General features: G+C 41.0%; 1 protein-coding gene across 1 annotated transcript in view; it reads left to right on the top strand.

Annotated features, from left to right (window-relative positions):
• Positions 1 to 14,418, top strand: part of prkar1b (protein kinase, cAMP-dependent, regulatory, type I, beta) — a 202,672-nt gene that overhangs the window by 56,282 nt on the left and 131,972 nt on the right. Inside the window, exons 3-4 of the mRNA XM_043711347.2 lie at positions 2,822 to 2,992; positions 12,161 to 12,252. Coding sequence (XP_043567282.1) covers positions 2,822 to 2,992; positions 12,161 to 12,252 — 263 coding nt within the window. The remainder of the gene's footprint in view (positions 1 to 2,821; positions 2,993 to 12,160; positions 12,253 to 14,418) is intronic.

Here is a 14,418-nt window from a genome sequence, read left to right as displayed (position 1 = left end):
ATGCCCTCTAAGTTTTGAACTCCCCTACCCTGGGGGAGAAGACCTTGTTTATTTACCCACTTCACACCCCTCATGACTTCATAAACCTCTATGAGGTCACCCCTCTGTCTCTGACCCTGCTGCCTATTCAGCCTCTTCCTATAACCCAAAGCCTCCAACCCTTGAGAATTGAGTCTTTTTAGCAGACGTATCTGGGTTATTTTGGGAATGCAATATTGTCATCAGGCATTGCCTTTTGAATGAGGTAATTAACCAAGGATCAGTCGGCGGCTAGTACTTGTCAGAGTTGAATAGGGTAATAATTTCTCGACCAGCACTTTGCGTAGGAAATTGCTGCTGCCAGTGTCTACAGTTTAATAGCTGGAATAATTGATAATAGCCTCAGATGAGGAAAGCAGGTTGTATAAATCCAAGTCTTTCTTTCCTTTGTCTGTACAACCTCTCAAATCATGTAGTTTGGAGCTTGTTGCCATGAAAAGGGTAATGATGCAGTCAAGAGGGTATAGTTCAGATTCATTTAACATGTTGTCTGGTATGGAAAAAATACAAATGCAAAGAAGATTCTGAAAAGTGGGATTTTTGGTGAGAGCAGCTAAGATTATACAAAGTTAAAAATCGCACAACACCGGGTTATAGTCCAACAGGTTTAATTGGAAGTACTAGCTTTCGGAGTGCTGCTGCTTCATCAGGTGGTTGTGGAGTACAAGCTTGCAAGACACAGAATTGAGAGCAAAGGTTTACAGTGTGATGTAACTGAAATTATACATTGAAAAAGACCTGGATTGTTTGAGTCTCTTGTCTGTTAGAATGACCATGTTAGTTTCACTTCTTTCATATGTAAATCGCAAAACTTTTTTAAAAAAAAAGTTATATTCTCAGGTTAACTGTAACAATTGGTGTCAGCCCAGATAATGTGTTGAAGGTGTTCACCCCCTGTGTGATGTTGTCTGTGCCATAATGTTTAGATTGATTCTAATCTAAAAAATGAGTTAACAGTCTTACATTGATTCATGCAGTTGTTGAGCAAAGTACAATGTAACTCTGCAAGTACAAATTGGTGTGTGTGTGTGTGTGTGTGTGAAGGGGTCTAAGTCTGTGAGAGGGTGCATGTTGGGAGTGTGCAGAATGCCTTGATAGCAGTTTTTGAATTGTACACAAATGGAGAAGAGTACTTGGAACAGACTGTTTTCAATAATTTGACAAGTCTAGAACAAAGCAAACATGAATTTAAGACTAAATGGAAATAATTGAAGACCGATTGTGAACTGTTTTACATGATTGACCTTAAACTGGATTGCACTGCCTGAGTTAGCAATTTAAAGCAGAAAATTTGTGAAGAGAAGAATGTAGTTACATCAACAAGAGAGTAAAGAAATATTGGAACGGAATTGGCTCAAGGTGCCAAATTAATTTTATTTCTAGGGCTACTTTGTGGCTACTGAGTCACAGTCTTTTCTTTCTCACTACATTCTCCTTGTTCCTCCAACTTGCAATCTTTTTACTCATCTCTCCTCTGCATCATTCCCCTGCACATGCTTAAAGTTGCCTTTTGTGCCTCCCAGTTTATAGTCACCTTGCCCTCCCCTTGTAGACTGCACCTCCAGCCCTGGCTAGCATAACACCCCTTCCCAATAAACCTTGCTGACAGCATGCTAGTTCCCAGTCATCATTGCTATTCACTTTCCAAACTGCTTACTGCTGTTTTAGGCTGTTTCAGATTCCAGTTTTGCTTCCGATTGGCTGTTTCTCATGAGTGAGCCTAAAATTGAAGAGACACCTCCTCTGTGGTTCTGTTTGAATCACAAATGGGGCAGCTTTGCTCTAAATGGTAACTCTGTGATGCATTTATTCAAATCGTAGAATCACAGAATCTTTAAAGTATGGAAAAAGGCCACTGACCTATCGAGTCTGCACTGAACTTCCAAAGAGCATCCCACTCAGATCTAGCCCCACCCTATCTTCATAACCCCTCATTTATCATGGTTAATCCACTTAGCCTGCACATCCCTGGACAATGCAGAACAACACAGCATAGCCAATCCACCAAATGCCACAAATTTGGATGGAAACCAGTGGAAACCCTTACAGACGTGGAGAGAATGTGCAAATCCCGCAGTCACCCAAGCGTGGAATCAAATTCTGCTAACCACTGAGTCACTGTGCCATTGTGGGCATTTTGGGAGCTTAAAATGATGAGCTTTGTGTGACCACTTTGTGCTTTGAGGACTGACAGGTGCAAGGCATGAGCAGTGCTGCTTGTATTTGAAATCATTGGTTGGGATGAAAGGTCTGTTTCTGTCATAATTTCTGGAGAGGCAACAAGAATCGATGCATTATTGATTTTTTGATTTCTACTTTATTGTCACTTGTCTTCAAGTACAAAAGCATGGGATTATAATGAAAGGTTTTCCATGTCACCAAGCACAGGGCCATCTTAGACACAAAAACTTGGGTATAAGGTGGAAGGAAATAAGGAACAATGTTAAAAGTTAACCATCACAATTACTTTTTGTAAAGCATAAAACAAAGTTAAAAGTTAAACATGACTTTTTTTGTATAAGTTGAAAAATAAGAAATTAAGCTAAAAGCTAAAAGAGGTTGTGAATTGAGGCACAATTGGTAACCAAAACAAAGGACAAGAAATGACTGTCTTGTTGCTGAATGGCACAGTAACTGCTTTATTCATTGTTATCTAAGATTATAGAGTTTTCTATCTTTACTGTTTTTTGGAATATGAGAAACTCCATTGGACCACTTTTTGATCTATTTTGATAAAGCAGATTTTCTTATGAAAACGCCTTTTTTTCTCATTTAATTGTAGGAAGAAGGAAAACAAATCTTGGCTCGCCAGAAGTCCAATTCTCAGTCAGACTCTCATGATGATGAGATCTCACCACCACCTCCAAATCCTGTTGTAAAAGCAAGACATAGAAGAGGTGGTGTCAGTGCTGAAGTATATACTGAAGAAGATGCAGTATCCTATGTTCGAAAGGTATGATATATTTCATCAGATAATGCAACTTAAAGTTGATGGAGTATTATTAGTTTGATTCATAGATGAGCTGTTTTGAAATATTTTGATATTTTGACACAGTTCTTCAAATTTTTACTTGGAGAAAGTTCTGTGGGGGTGAGTGCTGAGCCATTCCAGCTTGTGATTTCTTTTGATAATTTGGGCTTCAATGTAGACCATGTGATGAAGGGTTTCTGGGTGACACACTAATTGGTAGGGTTGTAAGTACTAAGGATAGCTGTAAACTGCAGGAGGAAAACAGCAGACTGGTCAGTTGAGCAGAATATGGTAAATGGAATAATGTGAGGTAATGCACTCAGAGGGGACTAACAAGGCAACGGTTACATTTTGAATGGTAGCATGCTGGAATGTAGTGAATATCATTGTGTACATATTCACGGATCCCTGACGGTAGCAGGGTAGATAGACAAAGTGGTAAGAAGGTATATAGCATACTTACCTTTATTAGTTGGGACTTGGAATACAAGAGCAAGTTATGTTAAAATGATATAAAATGCTGGTTGGGCCACAAAACAAGATTCTGGATAATCCAAGATGGAGGCTGTGAAAAGTTTCTGGCTGTAACAGCTCCTTTATTGAGGTATTTTAGCTGTTGGAAGTGATTTCCTCGAATTCCAGGAGCAGCAATTACTGTTCTATATGCTGCTGCATTGTTTTGGAACTTTTGGAAAAAGAAAAGTCAAAACAATAACAGTTTTAAAAGGGAGAAGAACAAAGGAAGCACATGGTGAAGTCAGTGCAGGAGAGAGAGAGAGAGAAAGAAACTGACACAGCAGTGAACCTGCACAGTTACTGCCTTTGCTGTTGAAATTCATGTATCGCTTGACATCTGAGTGTCTGGGAAAATTAACAAACAGTGAAATTCACAACTGATCTTGGAGGAACTATTGGTCGAAGTTCACAGCACAGAAGCAGATAAGTCAATTGTTGTTTTTAAGTGGGACCTACAGAACGTCTGCAGTAGTGAGTAGAGTGGGTTCATTCTTGAGTATATGTTTTTTGAGATATGTTGTTGATTAAACTTAAAATATAAGCCATAACTATTAATTTAACCTGGGGCCGTGTTTTGTAGAGGAATAAGACGGTGCTATTTTCTGGGTCTGTAGATTGTGAAGGAGCAAAAATGGCCTTGAGTAGAGTGATATGCGCTTCTTGTCAGATATGGGAGTTTAAAGAGAGTTTAAGGGTCACTGTGAATTATATCTGCAATAAATGCTGTTGGTTACGAATCTTATCAGATCGAATGGATCGGTTGGAGAGACAGTTAGAAGCAATGAGGAATTTGCAACAGCAACTGTATGTGATGGATGGCAGTTATAGGAAGGGGGAAAGTCTCAGATACAGTCACAGAGATGGGTTAACTCCAGGAAAGGTAAGAGAGGTAGGCAGCTAGTGCTGAGCCTTCTCTGGCTATACCCATTTCAAACACATATGCTGTTTTGGAAAATGTAGGGGGTGATGGATTCTCAGGGGAATGTAGCACAAACAGCCAAGTTTCTGGTATCGAGACTGGCTCTAATGCAATGAGGGGTACATCGGGTTCCAAGAGATGTTTCTGTGGCCAGCAGCGAGAAATCAAAATGGTGTGTTGCTTCCCTGCTGCCAGGATTAAGGATATCTCAGAGGGTGCAGAATATTCTCAAGGGGGAGAGGGGCCAGCAAGAGATCATTGTCTACATTGGAACCAATTACAGAGGAAGGGAAAAGGTTGAGATTCTGAAGGGTGATTACAGAGAGTTCGGCAGGAATTTAAAAAGGAGGTCCTCAAGGGTAGTAATATCTGGATTACTCCTGGTGCTACGAACTAGTGAGGGCAGGAATAGGAGGATAGAGCAGATTAATGCATGGCTGAGGAGCTGGTGTGTGGGAGAAGGATTCACATTTTTGGATCATTGGAATCTGTTTTTGGGTAGAAGTACAAGAAGGATGGTTTGCACCTAAATTGGAAGGGGACTAATATATTGGCAGGGAGATTTGCAAGAGCTGCTCAGTAGGATTTAAACTAGGAAGGCGGGAGAGGGGGGACCCAGGGAGATAGTGAGGAAAGAGATCAATCTGAGACTGGTACAGTTGAGAACAGAAGCGAGTCAAACAGTCAGGGCAGGCAGGGACAAGGTAGGACTAATAAATTACATTTCAATGCAAGGGGCCTAACAGGGAAATCAGATGAACTCAGGGCATGGTTAGGAACAGGGACTGGGATATCATAGCAATTACAGAAACATGGCTCAGGGTTGGGCAGGACTGGCAGCTAATGTTCCAGGATACAAATGCTCCAGGAAGGATAGAAACGGGGCCAAGAGAGGAGGAAGAGTGATGTTTTTGATAAGGGATAGCATTACAGCTATGCTATGAGGGAGGATGTTCCCGGAAATACATCCAGGGAAGCTATTTGGGTGGAACTGAGAAATAAGAAAGGAATGATCACCTTATTGGGATTGTATTATAGATCCCCTAATATTCAGAGGGAAATTGAGAAACAAATTTGTAAGGAGATCTCAGCTATCTGTAAGAATAATAGAGTGCTTATGGTAGGGGATTTTAACTTTCCAAACATAGATTGGGACTGCCATAGTGTTAAGGGTTTAGAAGGAGAGGAATTTAAGTGTGTACAAGAAAATTTTCTGAATCAGTATGTGGTTGTACCTACAAGAGAAGGTGCAAAACTTGACCTACTCTTGGGAAATAAGGCAGGGCAGGTGACTGAGACGTCAATGGGGAGCACTTTGGGGCCTGCCACCATAATTTTATTAGATTTAAAATAGTCATGGAAAAGGATAGACCATATCTAAAAGTTGAAGCTCTAAATTGGAGAAAGGTCAATTTTGACGGTAGTAGGCAAGAACATTCAAAAGCTGATTGGGGGCAGATGTTCACAGGTAAAGGGACAGCTGGAAAATGTGAAACCTTCAGGAATGAGATAACGAGAATCCAGAGAAAGTATATTCCTGTTAGGGGGAAAGGAAAGGCTGGTAGGTATAAGGAATGCTGGATGACTGGAGAAATTGAGGGTTTGGTTAAGAAAAAGAAGGAAGCACATGTAAGGTATAGACAGGATAGATCAAGTGAATCCTTAGAAGAGTAGAAAAGAAGTAGGAGTATACTTAAGAGGGAAATCAGGAGGGCAAAGAAGGAACATGAAATAGCTTTGGCAAATAGAGTTAAGGTGAATCCTCAGGGTTTTTACAAGTACATTAAGGACAAGAGGGTAACTAAGGAGAGAATAGGGCCCCTCAAAGATCAGCAAGGCGGCCTTTGTGTGGAGCCGCAGAAAATGGGGGAGATATTAAACGAGTATTTTGCATCAGTATTTACTCTGGAAAAGGATATGGAAGATATCGACTGTAGGGGAATAGAAGGTGACACCTTGCAAAATGTCCGTATTACAGAGGAGGAAGTGCTGGATGTCTTGAAATGTATAAAGGTGAATAAATCCCCAGGACCTGATCATGTGTACCCAAGAACTCTGTTGGAAGCGAGAGAAGTGATTGCTGGGCCTCTTGCTGAGATATTTGTATCATTGATAGTCACAGGTGAGGTGCCGGGAAACTGGAGGTTGGCTAACGTGGTGCCACTCTTTTAAGAAGGTTAGTAAGGACAAGTCAGGGAACTATAGACCAGTGAGCCTGACCTCCGTGGTGGGCAATGATTCCGACTGTTGGAGGGAATTGTGAGGGACAGGATGTACATGTATTTGGAAAGGCCAGGACTGATTCGGGATAGTCAACATGGCTTTGTGCATGGGAAATCATGTCTCACAAACTTGATTGAGTTTTTTTTTTAAGAAGTTACAGTGAGGAATGATGAGGGCAGAGTGGTGGACATGATCTGTTTGGACTTCAGTAAGGCGTTCGACAAGGTTCTCCATGGGAGACTGATTTGCAAATTTATATCTCAAGGAATAAAGGGAAAACTAGCCATTTGGATACAGAACTGACTCAAAGGTAGAAGATAGTGTGGTGGTGGTGGAGGCCTGTGACCAGTGGAGTGCCACAAGGATTGGTGCTGGGCCCTCTACTTTTTGTCATTTACATAAATGATTTGGATGCGAGCATGAGGTACAGTTAGTAAGTTTGCAGATGACACCAAAATTGGAGGTGTAGTGGACAGCGAAGAGGGTTACCTCAGATTCCAACAGGATCTTGATCAGATGGGTCAATGGGCTGAGAAATGGCAGGTGGAGTTTAATTCAGATAAATGCAAGGTGCTGCATTTTGGGAAAGCAAATCTTAGCAGGACTTCCACACTGAATGGTAAGGTCCTAGGGGGTGTTGCTGAATAAAGACACCTTGGAGTGCAGGTTCATAGCTCCTTGAAAGTGGAGTCGCAGGTAGATAGGATAGTGAAGGCAGCGTTTGGTATGCTTTCTTTTATTGGTCAGAGTATTGAGTACAGGAGTTGGGAGGTCATGTTGCGGTTGTACTGGACATTGGTTCGGCCACAGTTGGAATATTGCGTGCAATTCTGGTCCCCTTCCTATCAGACACATGTTGTGAAACATGAAAGGGTTCAGAAAAGATTTACAAGGATGTTGCCAGTGTTGGAGGATTTGAGCTATGTGGAGAGGATGAACAGGGTGGTGTTGGAGGCTGAGGGGTGACCTTATAGATGTTTACAAAATTATGAGGGGCATGGATAGGGTAAATAGGCAAAGTCTTCCCAGGGTCGGAGAGTCCAGAACGAGAGGGCATAGGTTTAGGGTGAGAGGGGAAAGATATAAAAGAGACCTATGGGGCAACTTTTTCACACAGAGGGTGGTCAGCGTATAGAATGAGCTGCCAGACGAAGTGGTGGAGGCTCATACAGTTGCAACATTTAAGAGGCATTTGGATGGGTATATGAATAGGAAGGGTTGGGAGGGATATGGGCCAGGTGCTGGCAGGTGGGACTAGATTGGGTTGGGATATCTGGTCAGCATGGATGAGTTGGATTGAAGTGTCTGTTTCCATGCTGTACATCTCTGTGATTCTATAACTGGAGTAATGCATGCAGTCCTAGTTACCATATTCTAGAAAGGATGTAATTGCAGAGGAAATCTAACAGAACACTGCAGGGGCTGAAGGTCTGAGCAGTGAGCAATGATTGGATATGCTGAGGTTGTTTTCCTTAGAGCAGTAAAGTTTGAGAAGGGACCTAATGAAGGTGTTTAATATGGAGAGGCACTGGTTGGATAAGAAGGCACTTTTTCCATTTATGAGAAGAATCAGTAACCTGGCGGCATAGATTTAAGTAAAGAAGTAGAAATCTAGGAGGAGGCACTTAGGGAGGTTGAATATCTGGAGCTCTCTGTTTGAAAGGGTGGTGAAATCAGAAACTCTGATAATATGTAAAAGGTATTAACATGTCGCTTGCATTTCCGTATCATCCAGGTCTACGGGTCAAGAGATGAAAAACAGGATTTATATAGTCAAATCTTTGACACAATGGCTTGAATGCCTTCTGTGCTGTAAATGTTGACGACTTAGTGTGTTTGGTCCACAAGATAGCAAGAAAAACAATGCTTATGTATTTGGAAAGGCAAGGACTGATTCGGGATAGTCAACATGGCTTTATGCGTGGGAGATCATGACTCACAAACTTGATTGAGTTTTTTGAAGAAGTAACAAAGAAGATTGATGAGGGCAGAGCAGTAGATGTGATCTGTATGGACTTCAGTAAGACGTTCGACAAGGTTCCCCATGGGAGACTGATTAGCAAGGTTAGATCTCATGGAATACAGGGAGAACTAGCCATTTGGATACAGAACTGGCTCAAAGGTAGAAGACAGAGGGTGGTGGTGGAGGGTTGTTTTTCAGACTGGAGGTCTGTGACCAGTGGAGTGCCACAAGGATCGGTGATGGCCCTCTACTTTTTGTCATTTACATAAATGATTTGGATGCGAGCATCAGAGGTCCAGTTAGTAATTTTGCAGATGACACCAAAATTGGAGGTGTCGTGGACAGCGAAGAGGGCTACCTCAGATTCCAACAGAATCTGGGCCAATCGGCTGAGAAGTGACAGATGCAGTTTAATTCAGATAAATGCGAGGTGCTGCATTTTGGGAAAGCAAATCTTAGCAGAACTTATACACTTAATGGTAAGGTCCTGGGGAGTGTTGCTGAACAAAGAGACCTTGAAGTGCAGGTTCATAGCTCCTTGAAAGTGAAGTCGCAGGTAAATAGGATAGTGAAGAAGGCGTTTGGTATGCTTTCCTTTATTGGTCAGAGTATTCAGTACAGGAGTTGGGAGGTTATGTTGCAGCTGTACAGGACATTGGTTAGTCCAGTGTTGGAATATTGCGTGCAATTCTGGTCTCCTTCCTATCCGAAAGATGTTGTGAAACTTGAAAGGGTTCAGAAAAGATTAACAAGGATGTTGCCAGGGTTGGAGGATCTGAGATATGGGGAGAGGCTGAACAGGCTGGGGCTGTTTTCCCTTGAGCGTCGGAGGCTGAGGAGTCACCTTATAGAGGTTTATAAAATTATGAGGCGCATGGATAGGGTAAATAGGCAAAGTCTTTTCCCTCGGGTTGGGGAGTCCAGAACTAGAGGGCGTAGGTTTAGGGTGAGAGAGGAAAGATATAAAAGAGACCTAGGGGGTAACCTTTTCATGCAGAGTGTGGTATGTGTATGGAATGAGCTGCCAGAGGATGTGATGGAGGCTGGTACAATTGCAACATTTAACAGGCATTTAGATGGATATATGAGTAGCAAGGGTTTGGAGGGATATGGGCCAGGTGCTAGCAGGTGAGACGAGATTAGGTTGGGATATCTGGTCAGCATGGACGGGTTGTACCGAAGGTTCTGTGTCCATGCTGCACATCTCTATGACTCTGACTCTAAATCAAACCCAGTTATCAGGTTTCTTATCAAAAGCTAATTTGTGACTGTACTTTGGCTTTCAGAGGTGTATTTTGTCCTGATTCTTTTTAGAACAAGAAGTTGAGACAGATGTAGAACGATCTGTTCCAAGTCAATAAAGTAAACAGCTTGTGTGGCCTTTGGGATTTTTTGTTAAAAGTTGGAATAATGGAAGCAGCATGAATGAATGGAGTCAGGCTCCCACAGAACCAGGGTTTCAGTTTAGCTTTCAGTGGTTGCGGGGGCCTTGAAGCTGGACGTGGAAGTTCTTATTTTCTGTTACAACTAATAGCAAGAGTTCTGTCTGCTGTGAGAATTGCATGTTAAATTTTTTTTACTGAATTTGCCCTTGCCGAGCGTGTGTTTATGGGATGTTACTGTATTGGAACAGTTGCTGTTTAGTTGTTAAATAATCTGTTATTCTGTTAACTTTTCCAATGGAGTTGTTATTCTGATTTCTATTTTTGTTTTGTATTTAACTATAGGGTTAGAAGAAAGTGTGTTTGCTTAAAGCTGTGTAACCAATCTAATTACGTATGGAACTCAGTACCTTCCACTTGCCTTTAGATAAGATAAAAGTTGGGGTCAAGGCTATCTTCTTGATATATTTGAGGGGTGTTTGGCCTGGTCCATAACATTAGAGTTGAGAATTTTTTGTGCATGTATTTTGGAAGGATATTGATTTGAGTTTGGAGATCCATCATGAGCTATTGTATAATTTTGAAATAATTGTTTTCAATTATTTTGAGTCAAACCAGTAATGAGCATGGCTAAGATGAGAGATGGAAATTCTGTACCGTTGCATAGAAGATGTTGTTTATGGTGAAATTGATATTGAACAATATTGGACTGTGTTGCCCTGATGTGGAACAGTTCATGGCATGCTTTGAACATAAACCTGACCAGATTAAATAGTTGGTATGGAATCGTTTTTTAGTACTACACTATTATGAAGTAAATTAATTAATTTGTTATCACTGTTGTTGCTGTGTTCGGAGGGGACAAAGCAATGAACTTAATTTTCTGTAATTTTTCTTTTAAATCAAAAGGCTGTTTGAAATATACCTTTTTTTTCCTTCTCCTTCCAAAAGGTTGTGAATCTGTGGAATTTGCTACTCCAAAGTGTGGTGGATATTGGGACAGTGAATAAATTTAAGTAGGAGTTAGGTAGATATTTAGTTGACAATGGATTGAAGGGTTATAGGAAGAAGGCAGAAAAATGGGAATTAGGAGCATATCAATCATAGCGGAGCAGACTTGATGGGCAGAATGGCCTAATTCTTCTCCTATATCTTATCACGTGTCTTTAAATGTAGATCTGTCCTTAATTACATTGCAATTTACTGTGAGTAATTGAAGGTGTTAACCGTTATGTGCCAGACTATTGTGTTATTCACCAGGCTGCTCCTTTTAATTTTATGTTGCATTATGTGACTAACTCTATGTACTGGATTATGTGGTGATAAGCATTCTATTTCTCGAAAACCTCAAATCTTCAAAGTTTGTGAGAAGATTTGTAGCTCGGGTGCTCGTTGCTGTGGTTCTGTTCGCCGAGCTGGAAGTTTTTGTTGCAAACGTTTCGTCCCCTGTCTAGGTGACATCCTCAATGCTTGGGAGCCTCCTGTGAAGCGCTTCTGTGATGTTTCCTCCGGCATTTATAGTGGCCTGTCCCTGCCGCTTCCGGTTGTCAGTTTCAGCCGTCCGCTGTAGTGGTTGGTATATTGGGTCCAGGTCTATATGTTTGTTGATGGAGTTTGTGGATGAGTGCCATGCTTCTAGGAATTCCCTGGCTGTTCTTTGTTTCGCTTGCCCTATAATGGTAGTGTTGTCCCAGTCAAATTCATGTTGCTTGTCGTCTGCGTGTGTGTGTGTGAATTTGACTGGGACAACACTACCATTGTAGGGCAAGCGAAACAAAAACAGCCAGGGAACTCCGAGAAGCTTGGCACTCATCCACAAACTCCATCAACAAATGCATAGACCTGGACCCAATATACCGGACACTACAGCGGACGGCTGAAACTGACAACCGGAAGCGGCAGGGACAGGCCACTATAAGTGCCGGAGGAAACACCACAGAAGCGCTTCACCAAGAGGCTCCCAAGCACTGAGGATGTCACCTAGACAGGGGACGAAACGTTTGCAACAAAAACTTCCAGCTCGGCGAACAGAACCACAGCATCCTCAAATCTTGATCAACTGTATCTCAATTGGCTGAAAGTTTAATTCATGACTGTAGGATGACTGTGTCCAGCAGTAGACATCATTTTAATGTATTGTTTCATAGGTTATACCAAAGGACTACAAGACGATGACTGCACTTGCAAAAGCTATTTCTAAGAACGTTCTTTTTGCTCATCTTGATGATAATGAACGAAGGTAGGTCAATGAATGATATAGATGCAGTTATTGCTCATATTTACAATTTATTCCTTCGCTGTGTTTTAATTGCCTTTTTACTGTGCCATCCATCCTTGCATCCTGTTTTCAGGCAGAGGCAATGTTAACATTAATGTGGCCTTTTGGGTTCAGCTATTAATTTGAGCCAGATTGAATAAAGGTCAATGCATTATGGAATTATACAGTATAGAAGATCCCTTCAGCCAATTGAATCTGTATTGCCAAAAGTACACTACTACCTGAACCCTCGTCCCAATTTCCCCACAGTAGGGCTCATCCAAGTACTCTTTAAAAGTAATCATGTTATTGCAACATTTGTTGTTACCCTTCACTGAACTGTTCATATAGTACAGTGCATTCCTTCTGTGACATTTTTTATTCAGTTACCCAAATGGTGTGAATACATAAATGCCTACATGGTCAGAAAACACATTTCTTTTGGTGAAATGTTTAAGATCACGAAGTATGATTTTGATGTAGAAAATGTTGATTCGAGTATGAGTACAACCAAACTTATATAAATAAGATTGTAAAATTTCTTGTGTGTTTTCTTCTCCCTTTTTAAATCAACTTTCTGTCTGAAAGTATGTTTAGATAATACTATGCCAGCACAAAAAGGCTTTGTGCTCAGAAAAATAGTGACTGCAATGCCCAAAAATGTTCTGTGCACCTGCTGCTGATGTACAATAGATAGAATTTATAGTCAACCATGGATGTTCTAGCTTTATAATAGGATTCTGACAATGTGTTAGTGTAGTAATTGTTCACCAAATGCCATTTGTATTTATGAGATTTACTTAACCTTTCCGTCAGTTTTTAAAATTGAAAAATCCTGTAAATATTTTGAGTGGACCTTTGTTTTCTGTTGGTGTCCAATTTGTGTACTTTTTATATTATATCATGGGGTGTGGGCATCACAGGCTAGCCCAGAGGGTAATTAGGAATTGCTGTGTTTCTGGAGTCACATGTTTCCTTCCCCAAAGGAAGTAGGTTGGTTTTTCTGACATTTGACAACAGTTTCATTTTCATCATTGGGCACTTAATTCCAGATTTTTAAAAAATTGAATCAAAATTTTACCATCCTCCATTATTTGGGTCTTTGGATTTGTAGTCTCGACTATTACATTTGCCATCACTTCCCTTGCATGCATAATCTTGTACGATTTGATTTCTATACTAGTTTGAAATCACTTGTGTCGGCTTTGCATCCGCTTTAACAAAACTCAATCTATATTATGTTTTCTTATTTAATTTTTAAAAGAAATGACTTCCGATATTGTCAAGACCAATCATATAGGTATCTCTGGAATCACTCTTGACTGGAAAATAGGCACCTTGTATTTTTTCATTTGAGTGGTGCCAGTGGACAAAATGTTTTGTAAAGCCATCATTTGCTGGCACTGCCTGTGGAAATGTTTGCTATTTGCACCATTTGTCTGAAAGCTGAAGTTGTGCATTTCATTTGATAGTTTACACAAATAAGCAATGCAGTTTCATGGAATTTGAACTGTTGAGAATTAATTTTGTGAATTCCTGAAAGGATTATAACATGTTCTACCTCAAGTGTTCAGTGTTACTTTGAGTTATTTCCTCCTCAATCCGGTATCAGGATTCTACAAGAACCACAATCAATGCATCATGATCTAGAAGCAGAAAAGATTGTTGCCATGTACTGATTCTAGTTTTCTGCGGTAGCTCAGGTTGTGCTTGCATAAAATGCATGTCCTGACTGGTGAGAAGTCTGCACTGATAACCTCCAATTAAAATTATATTTTGACCTTTTGCCATCTGATATGATGAAAGATTACACAAGCTAGCTTTCTGTTTCCCTGGAGTTTATGGAGATTTAAGTTGAAATTTGAATCATGGGACCCCTACAATATGGAGACAGGCCATTTGACCCATCGAATGCACATCGATCCATCCCACCCAGACACACCCCACTACCTGTAACCAAGCATTTCCCGTGATTAATCCACCTAGCCTGCACATCCCTAAACATGGACAATTTAGTGTGGCTAATCCACCTAACCTGCACATCTTTGGACTGAGGGAAGAAACCGGACCAAACCCACAGACATTGGAGACTGTGCAAACTCTACACAGACAGTCACCCAAGGGTGGGAATGAACCTTGATCCCTGCC

This window comes from Chiloscyllium plagiosum, unplaced genomic scaffold, assembly GCF_037043375.1.
Source record: "Chiloscyllium plagiosum isolate Xiang-an unplaced genomic scaffold, Cpla_swu_hap1 HiC_scaffold_20, whole genome shotgun sequence".
Lineage (NCBI taxonomy): Eukaryota > Metazoa > Chordata > Chondrichthyes > Orectolobiformes > Hemiscylliidae > Chiloscyllium > Chiloscyllium plagiosum.
This window is presented reverse-complemented; position numbering and strand designations above follow the sequence as displayed.